Source organism: Camelina sativa, chromosome 19 (genome assembly GCF_030686135.1).
Source record: "Camelina sativa cultivar CO46 ecotype springtype chromosome 19, ASM3068613v1".
NCBI classification, from domain to species: domain Eukaryota; kingdom Viridiplantae; phylum Streptophyta; class Magnoliopsida; order Brassicales; family Brassicaceae; genus Camelina; species Camelina sativa.
Window position 1 is genome coordinate 14687399 of NC_141898.1, and position 18597 is coordinate 14705995.

Sequence of the window (18597 nt, forward strand, 5' to 3'; positions counted from 1 at the left end):
TTGCATTATTACCTTTTCTTGTATTATATCCCAAAGTCTATGTGTGGTGAAATTGATCTAATCCTGCAAGTGTTTTGGTTCATTATATTCATCGGAAATGATCAAATCAGTAACAAAATTTGTTGACAGGTCAGGTTTTTACTACAATTTCCTTCAGGCATTTGAATAAAGTATTCTGAACCTTGATTGCAAACACAACTGCAGTTGCAGATGATGGTAAATTAAACCATGTTTCTAATACAACACAGTCATGCTCTGAGACAAATGAAGAGCCTAGAAACAACGTTGGAATGCGTAGTTCCTTCCTTCGATACCCTTGCCTAGGTTCTGGAATGTATCAATGGCAGGAGTAGTTTGGCCATAAGTTTGGACATAAAACTTGACAGCTATCAACGTTTAAAGGCAAGGGCGTATCCACGTTAGAGTAGGGAGGGGCAGTTGCCACTGTCAAATTTTTTTAGACTAATGCTATTTTATAACAGTTTTGAATTATGCCTTTGGTAATAAATTCTTTTTTGCCCCTGTTACTCAGGTTTTTCTATATTCACACGTTTTTGACATCAAATGCGTCTTCCAATCTATACAAAACCAAGTTAAAAGTCCAACTTGTCTATTTATTTTACCAGTATTTCAACCCATATACTTTTAATAGCATTGTGTTACTTAAAAAATTAACCAATTTTTTTAAATGGGTTGTCTTTCTTAAATAAAATTTGAGTTATATTTTTCACCAAAAAACTTGAATTCTTATAGAAATTTTTTTCCGTTTCAGTTAAAATTTGCCCCGGCTAAATTTTTTTTCTAGATCCGCCACTGTTTCAAGGTACTGATAAATATCTTCTTCATGAGTTAGAGTTATTCAACAATTAATAATAACCAAGTCTAGTTTCAAATCGGCAATACATGTTTGTGTTGTCTTGTTAACTAAACAGGCTAGTTCAAAACAATGATTAATGAATAGAAAAAGAGATGATGCAAGAAATAAACAAGGTTCTGTAAAGATATGACTAATATAAGATTATAAGAATCTCATCCTGCAAACAAACACTGTAACTTAATTACAGGATCTGAACCGAACATGTAACATAAGAGAACACGGCTCCAAGATCCGTTTCTCTGAAATATCCATCTTCTCCGACCACGAAACATGTCTTGTAGCCAGCCTCGTCACAGTATCTGACACCAACCACAACTACTTTCTTTTCCTTATCAATGAAGAAACTCTCAACTTTAAAATCATCAGGTTGAAAGAACTACTCATAAGTTGAATATCAACTTAAAGAATTTGCTCCACCAAAATGCATTGGGCTCAATCTTAGTTGTAATCCATATTATCCATCTCAGATGTAGCTGCCGCAAGCTACTTTGATCTAACACAAGATAAAGTCATGTACTTTTTTTTTTTTTTTTTTTGTCACTAAGTCATGTACTTAGTACTTACTATCAAAATCAAAGGGCAGACGTGGTCCAAAATTCTCTGTTGTAAAATCAAAGCAGAGTAAAAAATGTCTTGTCCCTCCTGTTTTGTGAGAAACAAAGTAAGTATTTCTCTTCACGGACACGCCTCTTTGAGAACTCAATATACAACAACGGTTACAAGTGACATTCCTCCACGAATTAGACTTAAAATCTTATATAATATAAGAAAATGTACTTTCTATTTTTCTTTTACATTTGGCATTCTTAATAGCCAATATCGTCTTTTTTCTCTTAACTATTATCCATGTTTTTTTTAATCCAATTCACATTAATTTACTACATTTTATTTACCATTATTCACATAAATTAATTAATAAAATTTCCATCTCTTTATTTCTCAGTAGTATTTTTCCTTTTTTATTTAATTTGTATTGGCTATCTTAAATTTTATAAATTAAAGTAGGTTTTGATGTTGTAAACTTGAACACTAAGTTGATATTTAGTAGAGAGACAATTTGCTAATACAATAGCACTTCTAAACTTGAACACTAAGTTACTTTTGCGTTTGTTTTTTTTTTTTTTTTTGAAAAATGTCATTGAAAACACTGTTTGATCGAACAACAAAAATAACACAAGTTTTACCAACCCGTTTGTGTTCAGATGTGCATGGTAAGTTACAGGTAGGTGTTGTTGAAATAGCACTTGATTATTTCCGCCACATGTTTTCTACTTCTAATTCGACTTTGGTTTCAGAAGCATTAGATGGTATGTTAGCGCGTGTAACACAATTTAGGAATGTTGAGCTGACCAAGCCAATAACGGATATGGAGATCAAGGCAGCTGCTTTTAGTATCAAGGGAGAGAGTTCTCCGGGGCTGATGGCATGTCAGGCCATTTCTACCAAGCTTATTGGAATATTGTGACCGCAAGTCGTTAAAGAGATTCAGCTTTTTTTCAATCGGGTTCTCTTCCTGCGGAATGGAACTTTACTCAGATTGTTTTAATCCCAAAGAAGCCAAATCCAACGAGAATGACTGATTTATGATCCATCAGCTTATGCTTGGTGATCTACATAACATAAAAGTGTTTTTATGTTATGTTTCAGACTCAAGTCATTTCTGCCAACTATTGTGTCTGATACACAAGTGTTGGAGATGGGCTGCGCCCAATATGCCACTCGGCCCAACAAGACAAATTAATTGCAATTTCGGCCTGACAAATTTGGGAGAAAGTCCATTCAACTCCACAGAGGGTAATTTCGGGAATTCGCGACAGAAACCCTAGGAAGCCCTAAATCAACAGTCGCCTATAAAAGAAGAAAGCATTTATTGGAATCACCATCCTGACCCGCAGACATTACCCAGAGAGCAATACTTTGCATTGATTACTGTTATTGTCTTTTGTGTAATTCATTTTATTTTCTGAGCTCGTCATTATTATGTTTGTTGGTTCTCCTGTGAACTAACAGACTTAATCTTGACTTTCTGTAAGTGACGATCTCAAATTCTCTCGTTAATAAAAGAGCTAGCTCCATTCTTACCCGCAAACTCTTATTTACTTAGTATTGTGCAATCCCCGGTAAAGAACATTTGTATCAAGAAGACTTATATCAGACAACATCCTCCTTGCTCATGAGATGCTTCATACGCTTCGTACACATCTAGATTGTGAGGAGGATTTCATGGCCATTATGAAGTGGGTCAAGTGGATACTCTGTTTCACAAAAGATATTATTTTGACTTATTTTACACAAATTAAAAAGATGTTGAATTATACATGTTTGCCCATATTTAATAAGTGCTTAATAATTTAAGTTTAGCTTTGGGTTTAGAAATAAATTAGAAAATTTAGCATTAAAAATATAATGAAAATGTAAAATGGCATTTTTTGTGAAATATTTTTTTTTCTAAAATGACACTGTTTGTAAAACAGTGGGAGTAAATACTAAGAATAACTATACATTACACTTATATTTATTAATGTATACAAATATCAATTAAACTTTAAGTAATTGCAAAATACCAGATATTAGATGCCTTATAAATTTTTACTCATCATATTTATATTAAAAGAAAATTAATTTATAAAAAATACTGTATCCCGAGTGTTTTATCTAGTTCAAGTTAAAAAAATGTAAGAAATAAAGATAACGTTGGTTTGATTGATGATCAAGTAAAAAATTAAAGAAAAAAACGGAAACCCTGTTTCTGAGACAGAGGCTTCGCAACCCTAGAAACATATACCATTTTGTCAATTGTGATTAAGCAGCAAGAGGAAAAAGATAGACGTAAGAGCTCTTCGATCTTAATCCCCAAGGAGGAAGTAAAAAGATGGGATTTCATGCTCTTAGACCTTCCATAGCCTTGCGCGGCTCTCTCCTCGACTTATTATCCAAATCTCACAGTCCTCCTCTCCCCGGTAATTTCTACAAACACTTGGTGGGCATTGTCATTTTCTGAGTTCTCTTTCTGTTAAAACTGTATTTTGGAATCTAGTGAGCGATCGAATCACTTCATGGGCAAAAACCCACAATTCTTTTTTGCCTAACTGTAAAAATGCTAGAGGAATGAGACACAATTCATTGATCAATCTGGTTCAGTTTATTGCTCAGTTTTCAATTTCATTTGAAAAAATTGAAACTTTTGGTTTTGTTTTACTTACTTAGCTTCATTAGTGATAATGTCGTTTTTTTTTTGGTCAAACATTAGTGATAATGTCATGTGTTATTTGTTCAGGGAGATGGGTTAAAGCTGGTGAATGCAGTACCATGAGATGTTTTGCTTCAGCTACTCGTGGGAAAAAGTTAGGGTCTTTTCTTTTAACATTGAAATCAGGAAGCTTCCATCTTTCTCTGTTTCACTTTAATGGACTCTTCTTGTTCTGTAACAGCAAAAAACAAAGACTGGATGAGGCATGTGTTGAAAGGTTTAACGAATACAGTCGCACACTAATACAATCATGGATTATACAAGGTGATTCCTTGTATTCGTATACTTAAAGCACAGAAGAGGTTTATGTTAGTTTTTGGTGTAGCTTAATCTTAAGTGTTTGTATGATATGTTATGTAGGCAAAGTTCTTGTGGATGGGAGAAGAGTTAATAAAGCTGGTATGCCTGTATCTAATACTGCTGCTATAAAGATCACAGCTGAGGTTCCAAAATTTGTATGTAGGTGATTATTCTATCCAAGTTGCCCTATCTTTATACAGTTTCTTCATTTTTTGAAAGACTCTGTTGTTGTCGACTGTCCACTCGTTTTTTTTTTCAATATGCAGAGGTGGACTCAAGCTGGAAGCTGCACTTGAGAAGCTAGATGTTGATGTTTCTGAGAAAGTAGTTCTTGATGCTGGACTTTCTACAGGAGGGTTTACTGATTGTTTGCTTCGTTATGGTGCAGCTCATGTTTATGGTGTAGATGTTGGTTATGGTCAGGTTAGTGCTAAGTGTTTTTCCTACAGATTGTTTGATTTCAGCTTGCGATCAGAGCATATTTACTAATTAGTCAGTTAATTAATTCGGTGTATTGTAATAGGTAGCTGATAAAATCCGCAATGATAAGAGAGTGACTGTTATAGAAAGAACAAATCTGAGATACCTCCCTGGACTCCCCCAAAAAGTAGATGTAGTGACCCTTGACCTCTCGTTCATTTCCATTCTTAAGGTAAATTTGCTACTGGATCAGTTTGTTTCCAGGAACTATGATTGTTGAATCATACACAAATGTTGGGGACTTACAAATTTATGAACAGGTGATGCCAGCTATTATGAATGTGATGAAAGAAGATGCAACTTTAGTTACCCTTGTTAAACCCCAATTTGAAGCACGAAGACAACAGGTAATCTGTTTATTGACCTGACGATACTAGATTTCGGATACAGTGAACTTTGATAAGTGCATACTTGTATAATATAATGCATAAAACATCACTGTGTTTTAATTATTATTTCTTCAACATCTTGTATCTTGTCAAGGTCGGGAAGGGTGGCATAGTGAGAGATCCCGAAGTACATCAGGAGGTATGTTTGCTTCTCCCTGTCCTCTTTGTAACAATTGAATCTTCTCGCGTTAGTTTACTACAATTAATTCTCTTTCTTTGTTGCTATCATGGATTCCTTACGTTGCTAGTATCTTTGATAGCATTAAGCCGTGATCTTATATACCAGTTCAGATACATGGTAAATATAATCTTTGATGTCTTGTTTTTGGTTGAAGGTTCTTGAGAAGGTAATAAATGGTGTTGAGCGCTATGGATTTACCAACAAAGGTTTTATCGAATCTCCCATAAAGGGCGCTGAGGGAAACATAGAGTTCTTGGTTTGCTTCAACCGAGGGACAGTGAAACCAGAAACCGAAGAGTACTAGACTTATATTCCATTGCTGGGAAGTTAGAAGCTTGTGTGAAATGCTATTGATTCTTCTTTCACGCATTCCATTCACAAATCTCATTCTAACTCTTCTCTTTAAGTAAACTTTTCCTTTGTTTTAGTGATATCATAAATCTCAAAGATAATTTATCAAAAAATCGTAGGTGAATTTTTTCAAACCATCTCAGGAGGAGCATTACACATAAACTGTTTCCTTCTATGGTTATAACTAGTCATACAATCCATATATGAAAAGGTACAGAAGCATAAAAACTTCAAAAGAATAACTGGTCTCATTGTATTGGAATGGCTTGAGAAATCATTCTGTAGACAAGGTTAGCTTTTGTGAAGCATAGAGTGGTCTTGAAATCTACTCAAGTGTATCAATATATAAAACTCTTCCACCCTAGAGAAGCTTTCTCAATGCATCTCTTCCATGGTTTGGTAGTATCATGTCTTGCCACTGCAAAATTGAGGCAAAAGTTAAATTGGAAGTAAGCAAAAAAAAAAAAAAAAATCTTTCGCATCTTTTGCATAGCATGAGGTAAACTAACCAAGAATGAGAACCTCCACACCACACTAGGCTATGTTCTTGAATCAGTTCTCAGTTCCAACAATGGACGCTTCATTATTGTTTGATGATTTAACATTTTTCGCAGTAAACATATGCACAGGTGGAGGCAAAAGCTCTTCTTGAATGGCCTGAGACATAAGTTAATAAGGTAAGCAAGACAAAGGCCAATGACAGAACCTAGTCCAAAGGAAACATCTGAAAACATTCAAAAGCACTAGATCATACTGATTCTACAGAGAGAGAGAGAGAGATGTAACATACCAACCAACCATTCTTCCCTCTCGCACCTCCCCTGATATAATAAGCCTCTTTGAAGCCATCCTCGATCAGCAATTCAGCCACTTTTGACGAGTTACCATCAAAACTGCCTTCCACATCAAAGGTAAAAACATGTAAGAGAAGAGAACTCTCAGAGAGCAATGTCTTAAAGTTTGAAGCTTTTTGTTTATCCCCTTACTTGTCAAGAACACAGACAACTGTATTTTCAGGGTCAGAGAAGCTTCCTTTAACTCTCCTCAAGAACCCTTCCTCGTCACTCTCACTAAACGGAACCTGAACTGAACTCTTACCAAGAAACCTAAGATTCGGTGAGGCCAATAAAGCCAGAGTCTTGTCATCTCTAATATCCAAAAGCTGCGAATCAGGTTCGTTCTTGAGCTTACGAAACGCGTTCACGGCGGATATTGGTTTATACTTCCTCAAGTAAAAAATCACAGCCGGGTACACCACAAGGTACATGAAAGTGCATCCCGCTACGAAAAATGGGTACTTGTTGAAGAAATTGTCAATCGTGACCAAGACTGACTCCAAATCGATTTTTCCGGTAGGTGGGTCCGAGATTGAGTCGAAGGACTCAGATGCGAGAACAGGGGACGTGAGGATGAGTTGGGAGATAGTAAGGGAGAGATGGGTTTTGTTGGATAAGTTTCCGAGTTGTTTTGGTGAACTTTGAACGGGATTTGGGAATTGAGAAGTTGAAGAAGAAGGTTTGGTTAGGTTTCGCGGAGGAGAGGATGCGAGGATCATCGGAAGAGACGTCATCAGTGATATGACGACGAGAGACGGATGAGTGGAAGCGCCAAGAGGATAAGAGGAAAAAGTTAATTAAAAAAATAAAATAAAACAGAAAATATATATATATTTTTTAATAAATTTTTTATTAAATGACAAATGTGTTTTTTTAACAAAAAAAACTTTACATACAAACTTACCTAAGAAAGTAACTATTTTGTTATTTTAAAATGTTTTTAAATGGAGAAAAAAAACTAATTTGATTTCATATTTTATTATTTATCTTAAAATAAACCATATACTCCACTAATATTTATTTAAACTAATCCAACATAATACACATTAAAATATCGTATTATATTTTAATAAAATTGAAAATTAAGTGAAATTTAATTTAGTGGAATTATAGCCAATCAGATTTTAAAAAGAAAAATTTAAATAACAACTACAATATTTACATCTTTACCACCAAAAATAGCCATCGTTACGGATCAGTATAATGGGCACTAGAGAAGCTACCATTTAGAAGAACCAATGACACTAAAAAGATTTTTTAAAAACTTCATTCAGTACAAAAAAGTTAATAGTTGTTATCAAATAAAGAATTTCAACGGTTTTATTTTCTAAACTAATTTCAATTACTATTTCATTAGGATTTGGAGTTGAGGTTTGAGAAAACAAACAAAAAAACAATATTGACCATTAGGATTTGGAGTTAAGAAATCTCCACATATAGCAAAAAAAATAATCTTTACTTTGAGTGACGGATCGTTTAGCTTACCGAGGTATCCAATGTGATACGAGGTGTAAAAGATGTGATTCAGCATGTGAGAAAATTAACCATGCTTTCTTTGAGTGCCTTCGTTCGTGTCAAATTTGAAATTTGTTTCAGATTCATCTTCGAGGGGGGGGGGGGGATTTCCTTATGAGCATTGATTTTATCTATTGGAACGGATAATCTCATTTAGGAGATCAAGAGTCTTTTCATCAGTTATCTTTGATATTATGGTCGATTTGGAAGGATAGGAATAAAAAAGTGTTCCAAGGTACACAGCTCATGCCAAACGAGGTGACTATTGAGGCGGTAAGTGACAAATATTATGGGAGGATGCGCAAACTCAGGCAGTGGTCCTTCAGATCTATCAGATACTATGGTTCCTAATGAGCATTGATTTTATCTATTGGAGCGGATAATCTCATTTAGGAGATCAAGAGTCTTTTCATCAGTTACCTTTGATATTATGGTCGATTTGGAAGGATAGAAATAAAAAAGTGTTCCAAGGTACACAGCTCATGCCAAACGAGGTGACTACTGAGGCGGTAAGTGACAAATATTATGGGAGGATGCACAAACTCAGACAGTGGTCCTTCAGATCCATCAGATACTATGGTTCCCTCAGTGAATCCGGGTCAGGACCCATATTGCCAATTAGATAGATCCTGGAAAGCATCTGATCCCAACTCAGGTTTGGGTTGGTGGTATTGTAATGGAGATGCTCAGACCTTATTGTTGGGTGTAAAATGTCTTTGATGAAGTCCTTCCACGCAGAGTTGGAAGCTCTGCTTTAGGCTATGAAATGTCTCTTTGTAGGCGGAGTTGCCTGTCAGAGTTTCGAGACGGATTGTGCAGATCTAATAGCAATGACTCAAGCCCCTAAAGACTGGCATGCCTTCTCTAATCTTCTGGACAATTTCCTCCTGCTAAGAGGCATCTTTCCTCATTTCTCTTTGCCCAAGATCTCACGCTCATCGAATTTACGGGCGGATTGTCTTGTTCGGTTATCTAGATCTTTAATTTCAGTAATTTATTTTGTAAACTATTTTCGTCCGGTTTGAACTACCAATCTCGAAATTTTTTTTAATTAATGTTTGGTTGACAAAAAGTTATATATATTTACATTAGGAAATCCCCATTTAGAGGAATTGTGATGGCTATTTTCGTTTTTTCCAATGTTTTTAAACCCGACCCGGAAAGCAATCCGGACAACCTTCTGGGTCACTGGGTCACCGGGTCGATCCGGTCCAACCGTGGGTCACTAATTTACTAAATTTTAATATATATCATATACATATATATGTTCATACTTTAGTTTTATGAATATCCAAACAAAAATTTGTCATATCTATCAGTTATTGATTAGTATATATTTTGGAGCAATATTTATATTATTCCATTTTTATTATTTTAAATCCAAATAAGAACAACAAAATATAATAGGAGAATATCAGAATATTAATAAAAACAATATTTCTTATCTTTCACATAAATTAACATTAAAAAAAAATTGTGACTGAACAAAAAAAGAAGGCAGCCACGTCACATACACTCAAATTTGTCCCACATCGTAAGAGAAGGGAGGAAGCAGGACATGTTTCTTATTATATATATGCTCGTTTAAGTTATTTATTAAAGTGTTGAAATTGACCCGGACCGCCGGGTAAACCACCCGGTTTGCGGGTTTTAGCCGGGTTTTTCCGGTTTTGTCCGGGTTTGTTAGTATCCGGTTTTTAAGTGATATCCGGATCGGAATAGTTTTCGGTCCGCGGTTAAACCGGTTCGACCGGCCGGTACGGTCCGGATTTCAAAACATTAGTTTTTTCTCTCCAGAAATGGTATGTGAGTTGAATGTTGCCATACTGCCTCTGTTGGGTTAACGTTAGGACGGGCAACTATACTTCACCTCGGGGTAACGAGACAAAGGTTCAGAATCAGATGGTCCTGCACCACTTATGTTCATTGGAGAGCATGTTGAGAACAAAACTGATACTAAATTCATGTAAGAGTCAATCTCCCTAATTTTGTGATGGAGAGTCACAATATCCTTCTTAAGTTAGTTCAATGGCTATATATCTATCGTCTATGTTGAATGTTAATGCATGGTCCAGCATGGAGCATTTGTATGTATATATATTTGGTAAACTAAAAACTAAATTTATGAAAAAATGGTTAATTTTGCAAACACGTATCTCCTCACGATAAGTTCTCGTCGTGCTTGTGATATGTTTTTGTGCAAAAAAGAACAACAACGATTTAAAAAAAAAACAAAATGTTTTGCTAACAATAAAAAATAGAATTTTTTTGCGCATAAGAAAAAAAAAACAAAAAACAAAATGTTTTTGCGCAGGAAAATTTGATACATATTAAACAGTTTTTTTTAAGACAGATAAATCTAAAAAAAAAATATTTGATATTAAAAGATACCTACAAATATGACACCAAGATATTGTTAGCATATATACTACACGACGAACAAAACATAAAATCAAAACTTTAGAAGTCAAAATAATCAGTATAGAAAAAAAATATTTGATACTTACTTCGATATATATCAAAACTAATTGTATCAAATAAAATTTACGTAAAACATCTCATTCCGTCTCCCTCGTTGCCCAAGTATTCAACCCTAATTTCGAGCACAATGCATCTCCCAGAAGATTTGATAGTGGAGATACTCGAGAAAGCTTCAGCAGCTTCTCTAGCACGATGACGATGTGTATCCAAAAGATGGAAAGCTCTGATCAAAGATGTGAGATTAGCGGAGACGCATTCTCATGCTACGGTAATCATGTTGATTGGCTTTAGGGTTTATCTAGCGAGTGTCAATCTCCACGAAAGTTATAGAAACATGGTTTTGGTTACAGATCAATTTAGGCTAAAAGATCCTTTTTCTAAATCTTTAGAAGAAGTCAAAATACGCGACATCTTTCACTGTGACGGCTTATTGCTATGCACCACCAGAGACATTAGACTGGTTGTTTGGAATCCATATTCACGTGAAACCAGGTGGATTCTGCAACCACGAAGCTCCTACAGGACATCAGATTACTTTGCTCTCGGTAAAACCTCATGCAACAAGTACAAAATCTTGAGGATGCAACAATTTGGTGAAGGTATCCCATACTTACTTAAGTCTGAAATCTATGACTTTACGTCTAGTTCGTGGAGGTTTGTTGGTAAGACTAGAGACTGCTTCATACTACCGTGGAAGGGCCGTGTCATGTCTGTAAATGGAAATACCTACTGGCTTGCTTATAGTAAACACAATGTGGATTTCTTACAAAGTTTTGATTATTCAACAGAGAGTTTCAGAAGTGCGTCTCTTCCCGAGGATCATCATTCTTATCAAGTTTGCAGCTTATCAGTGACAAGAGAAGAACAACAACTTTGTTTTTTAACTAAGGTCGAGCGGCGTATAAATGTGCGGATTGCAACAAGGATTGAGAGTAACGGCTCCGCGTCATGGATCAAGTTAGCCTGTATCCACCAGCCTTTTTTCGTTTGTAATGCGATGGATTTCTTGGTCGACAAGGAGAACCAAGTTGTTGTATGTCGCGGTAAAAATGGGGTCTCCAACAAGTTCTTACACATTTTGGGAGAAAATAAATCCATACAAGTGCATCACCACGATGACAAATCTGAATGCTCACTTCTTGTCAATTATGTTCCATCTTTGGTTCAAATCCAATAAGGTTATTTGAAGAAAAGGTAAAAAAAAAGTACCGGAGCAAGTAGTGATTTACATAATGGTCGAACTAATTTATGCATTCTATCCAACTCTTGAGACTTTAAACGTTATTTATGTATTGCTAATTTATATAACTTGTTTCCAAACGATGTTCACTTTTTATTCCTGCCATCGGAATAATCATGTTGGTTGTCTCTCTTATATTAAACTACAATATTCTTGTTTTCTATGGGAAAACTATGAAACTCCCAATTATACGTGAATAACAAATCATCCTTTCAAAGTGTCTTAGTTTTATAATTTTTTTATATAACTCTAAGAAACTTTCACATACAAAAACCGGAAGCCATACTCGTCTTAATCAGTATTATATAAGTCGTGCAGTTTGATCAATTCGTAGGAGAGTCAATCAATATTAATGCTCCAAGAATATTGTAATAGAGCTTATAGATTGTATAACCATGTTGGAGTAAAAACTCAGTACAATGAGCTTAACCAAGACTTTATCTCTATATATATGATATAATCTAAAAGAAAACATCATATAGGAAGAAAGAAATAACCGTAAACAGTTCCCTAATCAATAAATAGAAATCTGAACTATAAAAAAAAATACGTCTTCTTGCCGACCACTTGAAGTAGTCTTGGCTAGGTTCCATCGGTGATATGTTTTTCTAAAGAAATAATCTCACCATCCACTATTCTTTCATCCTCTCCAATCATCAAAGCTCAGGGACAGTCATGAAAAGGAAAGTATAATTGCTTGCAACGGAAACATAGTTTTTTTTTTCTTGATGAGTATTTTGATATCTACCACTGGAGTTGCTGCTTGGACCATAAGAAATGTGTTGACATTGTTACTTTCGCACAGTCAGGTATGCTTCTCCTCATATTAGCCTCTGACCATACTAAACCACAAACTATCCTTAAATCGGCTGAATGCTATATCAGAACCATTCAACAGACCGTGGTTCAAATCAAATATTTAAATTAAAGTTACGTTCTATAATGAATCAAGGGATATATAGGTGGCCATCTGGATTTCTTGGTAGTTGGTACTACTAGTGCATGATAGATACGTAAGGAACGATTCTTAGGGATAAATCATAATTAATACTTGAAAGTATCTTAAAAAACCTTCACAATTTGTTTTTGAAAAAATTGCCAAATTACAATACTTGTAAAAGAATTTAGGTAATTGATAATGATGTGTCCTATTCCTTTCAAATCACGTACATGAAAATTTTATATTTATTTCATATCATTTTTAGGGAAAGCGTGAGTTTTGTTTTTCTGTATCATGTTACTTTAATTTGGTTCAAAATACATTAATAACCATGGGAACATCTAATATCCAGCATGCCATCGTAACAAAACTGAACCAAAAACCTTAAATTCTAAATTTTGGGATCCATTAATTAGAGAAAAAAAACAGTTAATATAACTCACATAGTTTATTTTAATTGCAATTGGCATAACATTTAAACCCATTGCAAAATTATCCAAAAACTATAGAACTCACATATTTTAGTTTTACATAAGTTGTCTCGAATTTTTTTGTTGTTTGTTATCCCCACCTAATTCATACTTAAGATCGTAATATAACCAACCTTCTAGATAATCTTTACAATCAACATGAAAGGACATAACAAAAAATTGACTGTGTCAAGAGGAGAAAAAGCAACCTTCCTTGGCCACGTCTGAAAATACGGAAAAAGTCTTTGGGCCGTGACAGTGAAACTTATTGATCTTGTCGGCAACAAAATTTGTTCACTTCATTAGCGAGATACTTTATCATCACTAGTTTAGTATTCTTTTTGGAATTTGAAATTTCATCCTCTCTTAGACTTGGTCCGGTTGCCAACTCTTGCTTATGATTCCGTTTTTTAAGAGATTATCACTTCACTTTGTGAATTTCGTTTAAACTTGCATTTTTATCCATATCATGCAATCTGCAGCTATGTAAATTGTAGTAGTGTGGCGAGTAGAACTCGAGTTCGTATATATATTGGCACCACCGGTTCCTTACCTCGCTTGTCCTTTGAAACGGACCTGTGTATTGGAATTACTATTACCAGCTGCTTTTTAAAAGAAAATCAGATTGTCTCTCTCTTCTCGTAATCTCAAATAGTAATTTGTATAGAGTGACAAAATTTGCTAAGAAATTCACACAAATGAAGTTGCAAGGATGGTAGTAGCTAGCTACATACTTTGGTAATGTTTTGATTGCGGTCGGTCTGAATTAACTATAGCCAAGCTACCAAAAAAATGTGAATATTGAAACAAAAAAATGTGACTCGTTTTTTTGTCTGGACGAATTAGAGTTTTGACTAAATTAATTTTAACTGATTTTGTCTCTAACTATGTCAAATTTGTTACAAAATATATAATTACAAATATAAATAGATTTGCGATCAAATATGGTAACTAAATTTTACGGATTTTGTGACTAAACTTACCTCACTTCTAGTTACAAATGTCTTTCTATTACTTTGTCACAATTAGTCATTATTTTAAAATCTACTGATAGATTATAAATTCTGACATAATTATTATCACTTTTTGTGACTATAATACAAACATGTAAAATTAAAATTAAATAAGAAAATAGCTTTACTTTTGGGGGAAAAAATCTAAATTTTTTTTTTTAAAATGAAAAGAGTACAAATGACATAAAACAGTTTTAAAATTAATACTGAGATTCGTGAGTAGTTAATACGATATCTGAATTTCCATCTCGTCCTATCCAATCTCTCCTTATATTATTAGATCATCAAAATCTTATGTTAGCCATCTAAATATGATTGTGTTTGGACGTGTAATAAATCAGAGTCGACGATAAAATTATCATTATCATGTTATATTATAGTAAAATCAAAATTTTGAACCAAGTGGCCTTGGTCCAGTGGTAAAGGGAGAAAAGTCCCGCCTCTCCTTCTATTATTAGATCATCAAAATCTTATGGGTAGCCATTTAAATATGATAGTGTTTGGACGTGTAATAAATCAGATTCGACGATAAAATTATCAACATCATGTTATATTACAGTGAAATCAAAATTTTGAACCAAGTCGCCTTGGTGCAGTAGTAAAGGAAAAAAAATCCCACCACCTTAGTTCAAATAGTATTGGCTACAGGGGTTTGAAATTTAATATGGTTTCCCCCGGCCACAGGAGATTAGTGTTTGGGCCTAGTAAACTTTTAGGATCACTCATGAGTTATTAAAAAAAAAAAATCAAAATTCTGGTTAACAAATATTTTATTTCTTGGGTATACCATAATTGTTGCTTTCCATTATTGATTTTTTTTTTCAGCTAATTTATCCGTAGATGTAGAACATAACATACTTAATATACACTAATGTTTCTGTCAAACGTTCCAACAGAGTGAGTATTCGTATTCACGATGGCCAAGCAAAACTTTTGTACCCTCTAAAAGCGGGAAAATGGCCATTTCATACCCGTACATTCCTCCCAAAGTGCGAATTCCTTTCTGTATAAACAAGGAGTGCTAATTTAGACATGTACCCCAGTAAAATTAAAATTTCATACCTTTACTTAGATAGTATAGCCAATTTCAAAGACCGTTTTGATATGTTTTCTTCCACAAAAATTTGTCGAAAATCCATACTCCCGTGGTTCGAAACCGTAATCTCATAGTTTTTTAGCATATGACGTAACCAGCTGATCCCATAACAATACTCGATTGTATCATACAAATTTATTCTTATAAACCAAACACAAACGTGCCATCGAAATCGCAATAAATGTTGGAAAATCCACACTCTCGTGGGTCGAACCCGCGTTCTAAGACATTATCAGCGTATGACGTAACCAGTTGATCCCACAACAATACTCGATAGTATTATACAAATTTATTGATATAAACCTAAAAAAAAATCTTAGTCCCAATTAACACTACAAGAAATATAGGCAATAGTAGCACACTGAAAATGCTACTATAGGGCTTTGGTAGCGTTTCCATAAACGCTAGGACATGAGTAGCTATAATAGCTCCCTACATATCATAGCATTTTTTAAAATGTTACGATAGTCAGACCTATTATAGCGCTAATCATGTGCTATAATATAATCTTTTATATCATTTGATTCGTGGTATGATGTATTTTTTCATGGCCTTTTTTCGTGTTGTAAAGTATTGTTTGTATCATGTTATTTGTACTGTAAAATATTGTCATTTTCATTTTGTTAATGTTGTTGTAATGTATATTATTATGTTCTATATTTAAGTTACTAGAAACCTTTGTTGCATAAAATTTAAATTGCAAATTAATTCATAAATAAAATTAATATTACAATAAATTTATAAAACATACATTTTACATAGAATCATTCTATCAAATACCCAAAAGATACAACAATGTTTGAATCACTAACCAAAGCATAAAGAAAAAGAAGGCAAGTACATTTCTTTTAAACCAAGTCATAAAGAAACCAAAGCAGCTCAACTCATACCATCAACAGCCAACGCCATTCCATCAGCATATCACCTTAGAGCCTTTGGCTTTAAGTAGAAGACAGTAGCTGACATTACTCACCTCGCCGTCAAAGGTAATCGTGTTTGCTTGCTCCGTGAATCTTTCTTTGTTCATCAAGTTGTCTAGATAATCTAGTGTCTCCAAACCCTCAACTCGTACTCCACTAAAAATTTGATACCCACATGAATTATCACTCAGAAAAAGAAAGCAGTCTTAAGTAGAGGAAATCAGATGCATACCTTATGTCAGATACATATAAGTAGTTTCGCAGTGCAAACATAAAGGAGAATGCCTTTGAGTCAATGTTCCTCACACGAGGGATCAAAGTAAGCTTCCCAGGGCTGATACTGATGCACCAATAGCACCGAGGAAGTATGAAGTTAGACGAAGTGATGATAATAAGGAAGCACAGTACAAAAACATCCAAATGAAAGATCAAAGTATAAGTTAAAACACACCTGTGAGGCCAGGTCTTCAGGTCATCTTCTGTGGACTTCAATATCAAATCAACTGTTGATTGTTTGTTAGCAGGAGACAGAGGCGAAGGATCTTCATCATACGACCACAATCTGTTCTAGACAAATCCATGTCGCTCAAGTCCACAAAAGTTTCCAAACTGCAAACATGACTTAGTATGCTTGATAGCAGTACGAAAACACAGAAAAAAAGATGATTCAACTATCTTAAAAACATAGCAAATATCAATTCTCACAATTTCTTTCTAGCAATAATTTTTTTCTTCTTGGGCCTTCCAAGTGCGTTATTGTAATACCAAACCAGCTTTACCTGCATTTTACACACAAGAGATTCACAAATAACTCTTACAGGACAACAAGTTAGGAAATAAGAGATCAAGATACAACGTATTGTTATAGAAAACCTGGGTATCATTGGCCTCTGATCCATTGTTTGTAAAGAAAGCTTTGGCCATTTTGTTGGCCATGAACATGTCTAAGAGATCCTTAGCAAGGTCCTGTTTTGGCAAGAAAAACAGAAAAGTGAACAAATTCTCTTAGATTGGCATCAAGTCTCTACTACCCTGAGTCTTAGCAGCTCACAGAAACTAGCAGCAGACTGTAGAAAAACATCATAATAATGACACCAAAAGGAACAGTCTGAGTACCAGAGAAGGTTTAGTAGTACAGTTCCAAAAGTTAGTCTTGTGTTCCTTGTGTTGTTTGTGTTGAAAGACTCTGAACAAACAGCTCCATTTTTTTCTTTCCCCCATCTATCAAGCTTAATGTTGTATCCTCCCTTCAGGGCATAATCTATCAAACACTCTTTGAAATTTTCTAGAGTGTCAAACACTTGTTTGAACTGCAGCTGACCACTACCTTTTTTGAATCTTACAAACTTCTCTCCACAACCTTCATCATCAAAGTTTGGAGGTGTGTCATGGTAGTCAAAATTCGGGTCGTCATCAACAAAAGAGGCTACATTCCTCTCAACTCGGATCTCTGCATCACATGGCTCAGTAATCTCCACATCATGAGGATGCCCCGACGACTTAACCATAAATACATCAACGACTCCAACCCAGCTGGCCGCATCACACATCCTTGTAAAACTCATATCTGAATTACACAACCTCTTCCGCTCCTTATGTTCCTCAAATGGCAACTTATACCACAACATGTTCCCCTCTAAACTCATTCGACACCTTAACAAAGAACTCTTCCGGATTACATGTTATAGTTATTGATTCTGAACCTTCAAGATAAGCAATGTCACCTTTATAATCCTTGGCCCAGTATCCACCATTGTAGGCATTGAATTTCACTTTGGTATCACTACGACATCTTGAAATCAAAGATCAAAACCTCAAAATAAAACCTTAATTGAAATCTACTTTGATTTACCTTATTTCTTCGTTTCGTCCCACTCTTTCCTCTCTCCAGTCGAATTGATCACCTTCTTCGTCCATCTTTGTCGGTTATCTCCGGAGAAGCAGAAGGAAGAAACACAAATCAGGATTTGAGAGAAGAAGAAGAACCCTAAGATTTTCAATTTCCCCCCAATTCAAAACGACGACGTTTCATTTAATTGGGAATAAGATCTTTTTAGGTTTATAAGAATAAAGTTGTAAGATACTATCGAGTATTGTTGCAGGGTCAACTGGTTACGTCCTACGCTGATAATGTCTGATAATGCGGGTTCGACCCACGGGAGTGTGGATTTTCCAACATTTTTTTGTGATTTTGATGGCACGTTTGTGTTTGGTTTATAAGAATAAATTTGTAAGATACTATGTAGTATTGTTGTGGG

General features: G+C 34.8%; 2 protein-coding genes and 1 pseudogene across 3 annotated transcripts; 2 read left to right on the plus strand and 1 right to left on the minus strand.

The window, feature by feature from the left end:
- Nucleotides 1-3607: 3607 nt before the first annotated feature.
- Nucleotides 3608-6219, plus strand: LOC104747089 (uncharacterized). The gene is made up of 9 exons (XM_010490346.3): nt 3608-3837; nt 4155-4221; nt 4309-4391; nt 4488-4590; nt 4694-4850; nt 4951-5079; nt 5168-5254; nt 5391-5435; nt 5632-6219. Exons 1-9 carry the CDS (start codon nt 3750-3752, stop codon nt 5779-5781), a joined length of 909 nt encoding a protein of 302 aa, XP_010488648.1. The 5' UTR covers nt 3608-3749; the 3' UTR covers nt 5782-6219.
- LOC104766457 (rhodanese-like domain-containing protein 4A, chloroplastic) lies at nt 5930-7476 on the minus strand. 2 transcript variants are annotated; one of them, XR_015591107.1, is made up of 4 exons: nt 6815-7457; nt 6619-6725; nt 6338-6485; nt 5930-6246 (listed from the first exon to the last, which is right to left on the minus strand). XR_015591107.1 is itself a non-coding variant. In XM_010490347.3 (4 exons), the coding sequence occupies exons 1-3, from the start codon at nt 7396-7398 to the stop codon at nt 6381-6383; spliced, it is 792 nt and encodes a 263-aa protein (XP_010488649.1). In that variant the 5' UTR covers nt 7399-7476; the 3' UTR covers nt 5930-6246; nt 6338-6380. The 2 variants fall into 2 exon arrangements, 1 of the variants encoding a protein (XP_010488649.1); XM_010490347.3 differs by having other exon boundaries at nt 6619-6721; nt 6815-7476.
- Nucleotides 7477-8704: 1228 nt separating this feature from the next.
- Nucleotides 8705-11837, plus strand: LOC109130843 (putative F-box protein At4g10190 pseudogene; annotated as a pseudogene).
- The last annotated feature ends 6760 nt before the right edge of the window (nt 11838-18597 follow it).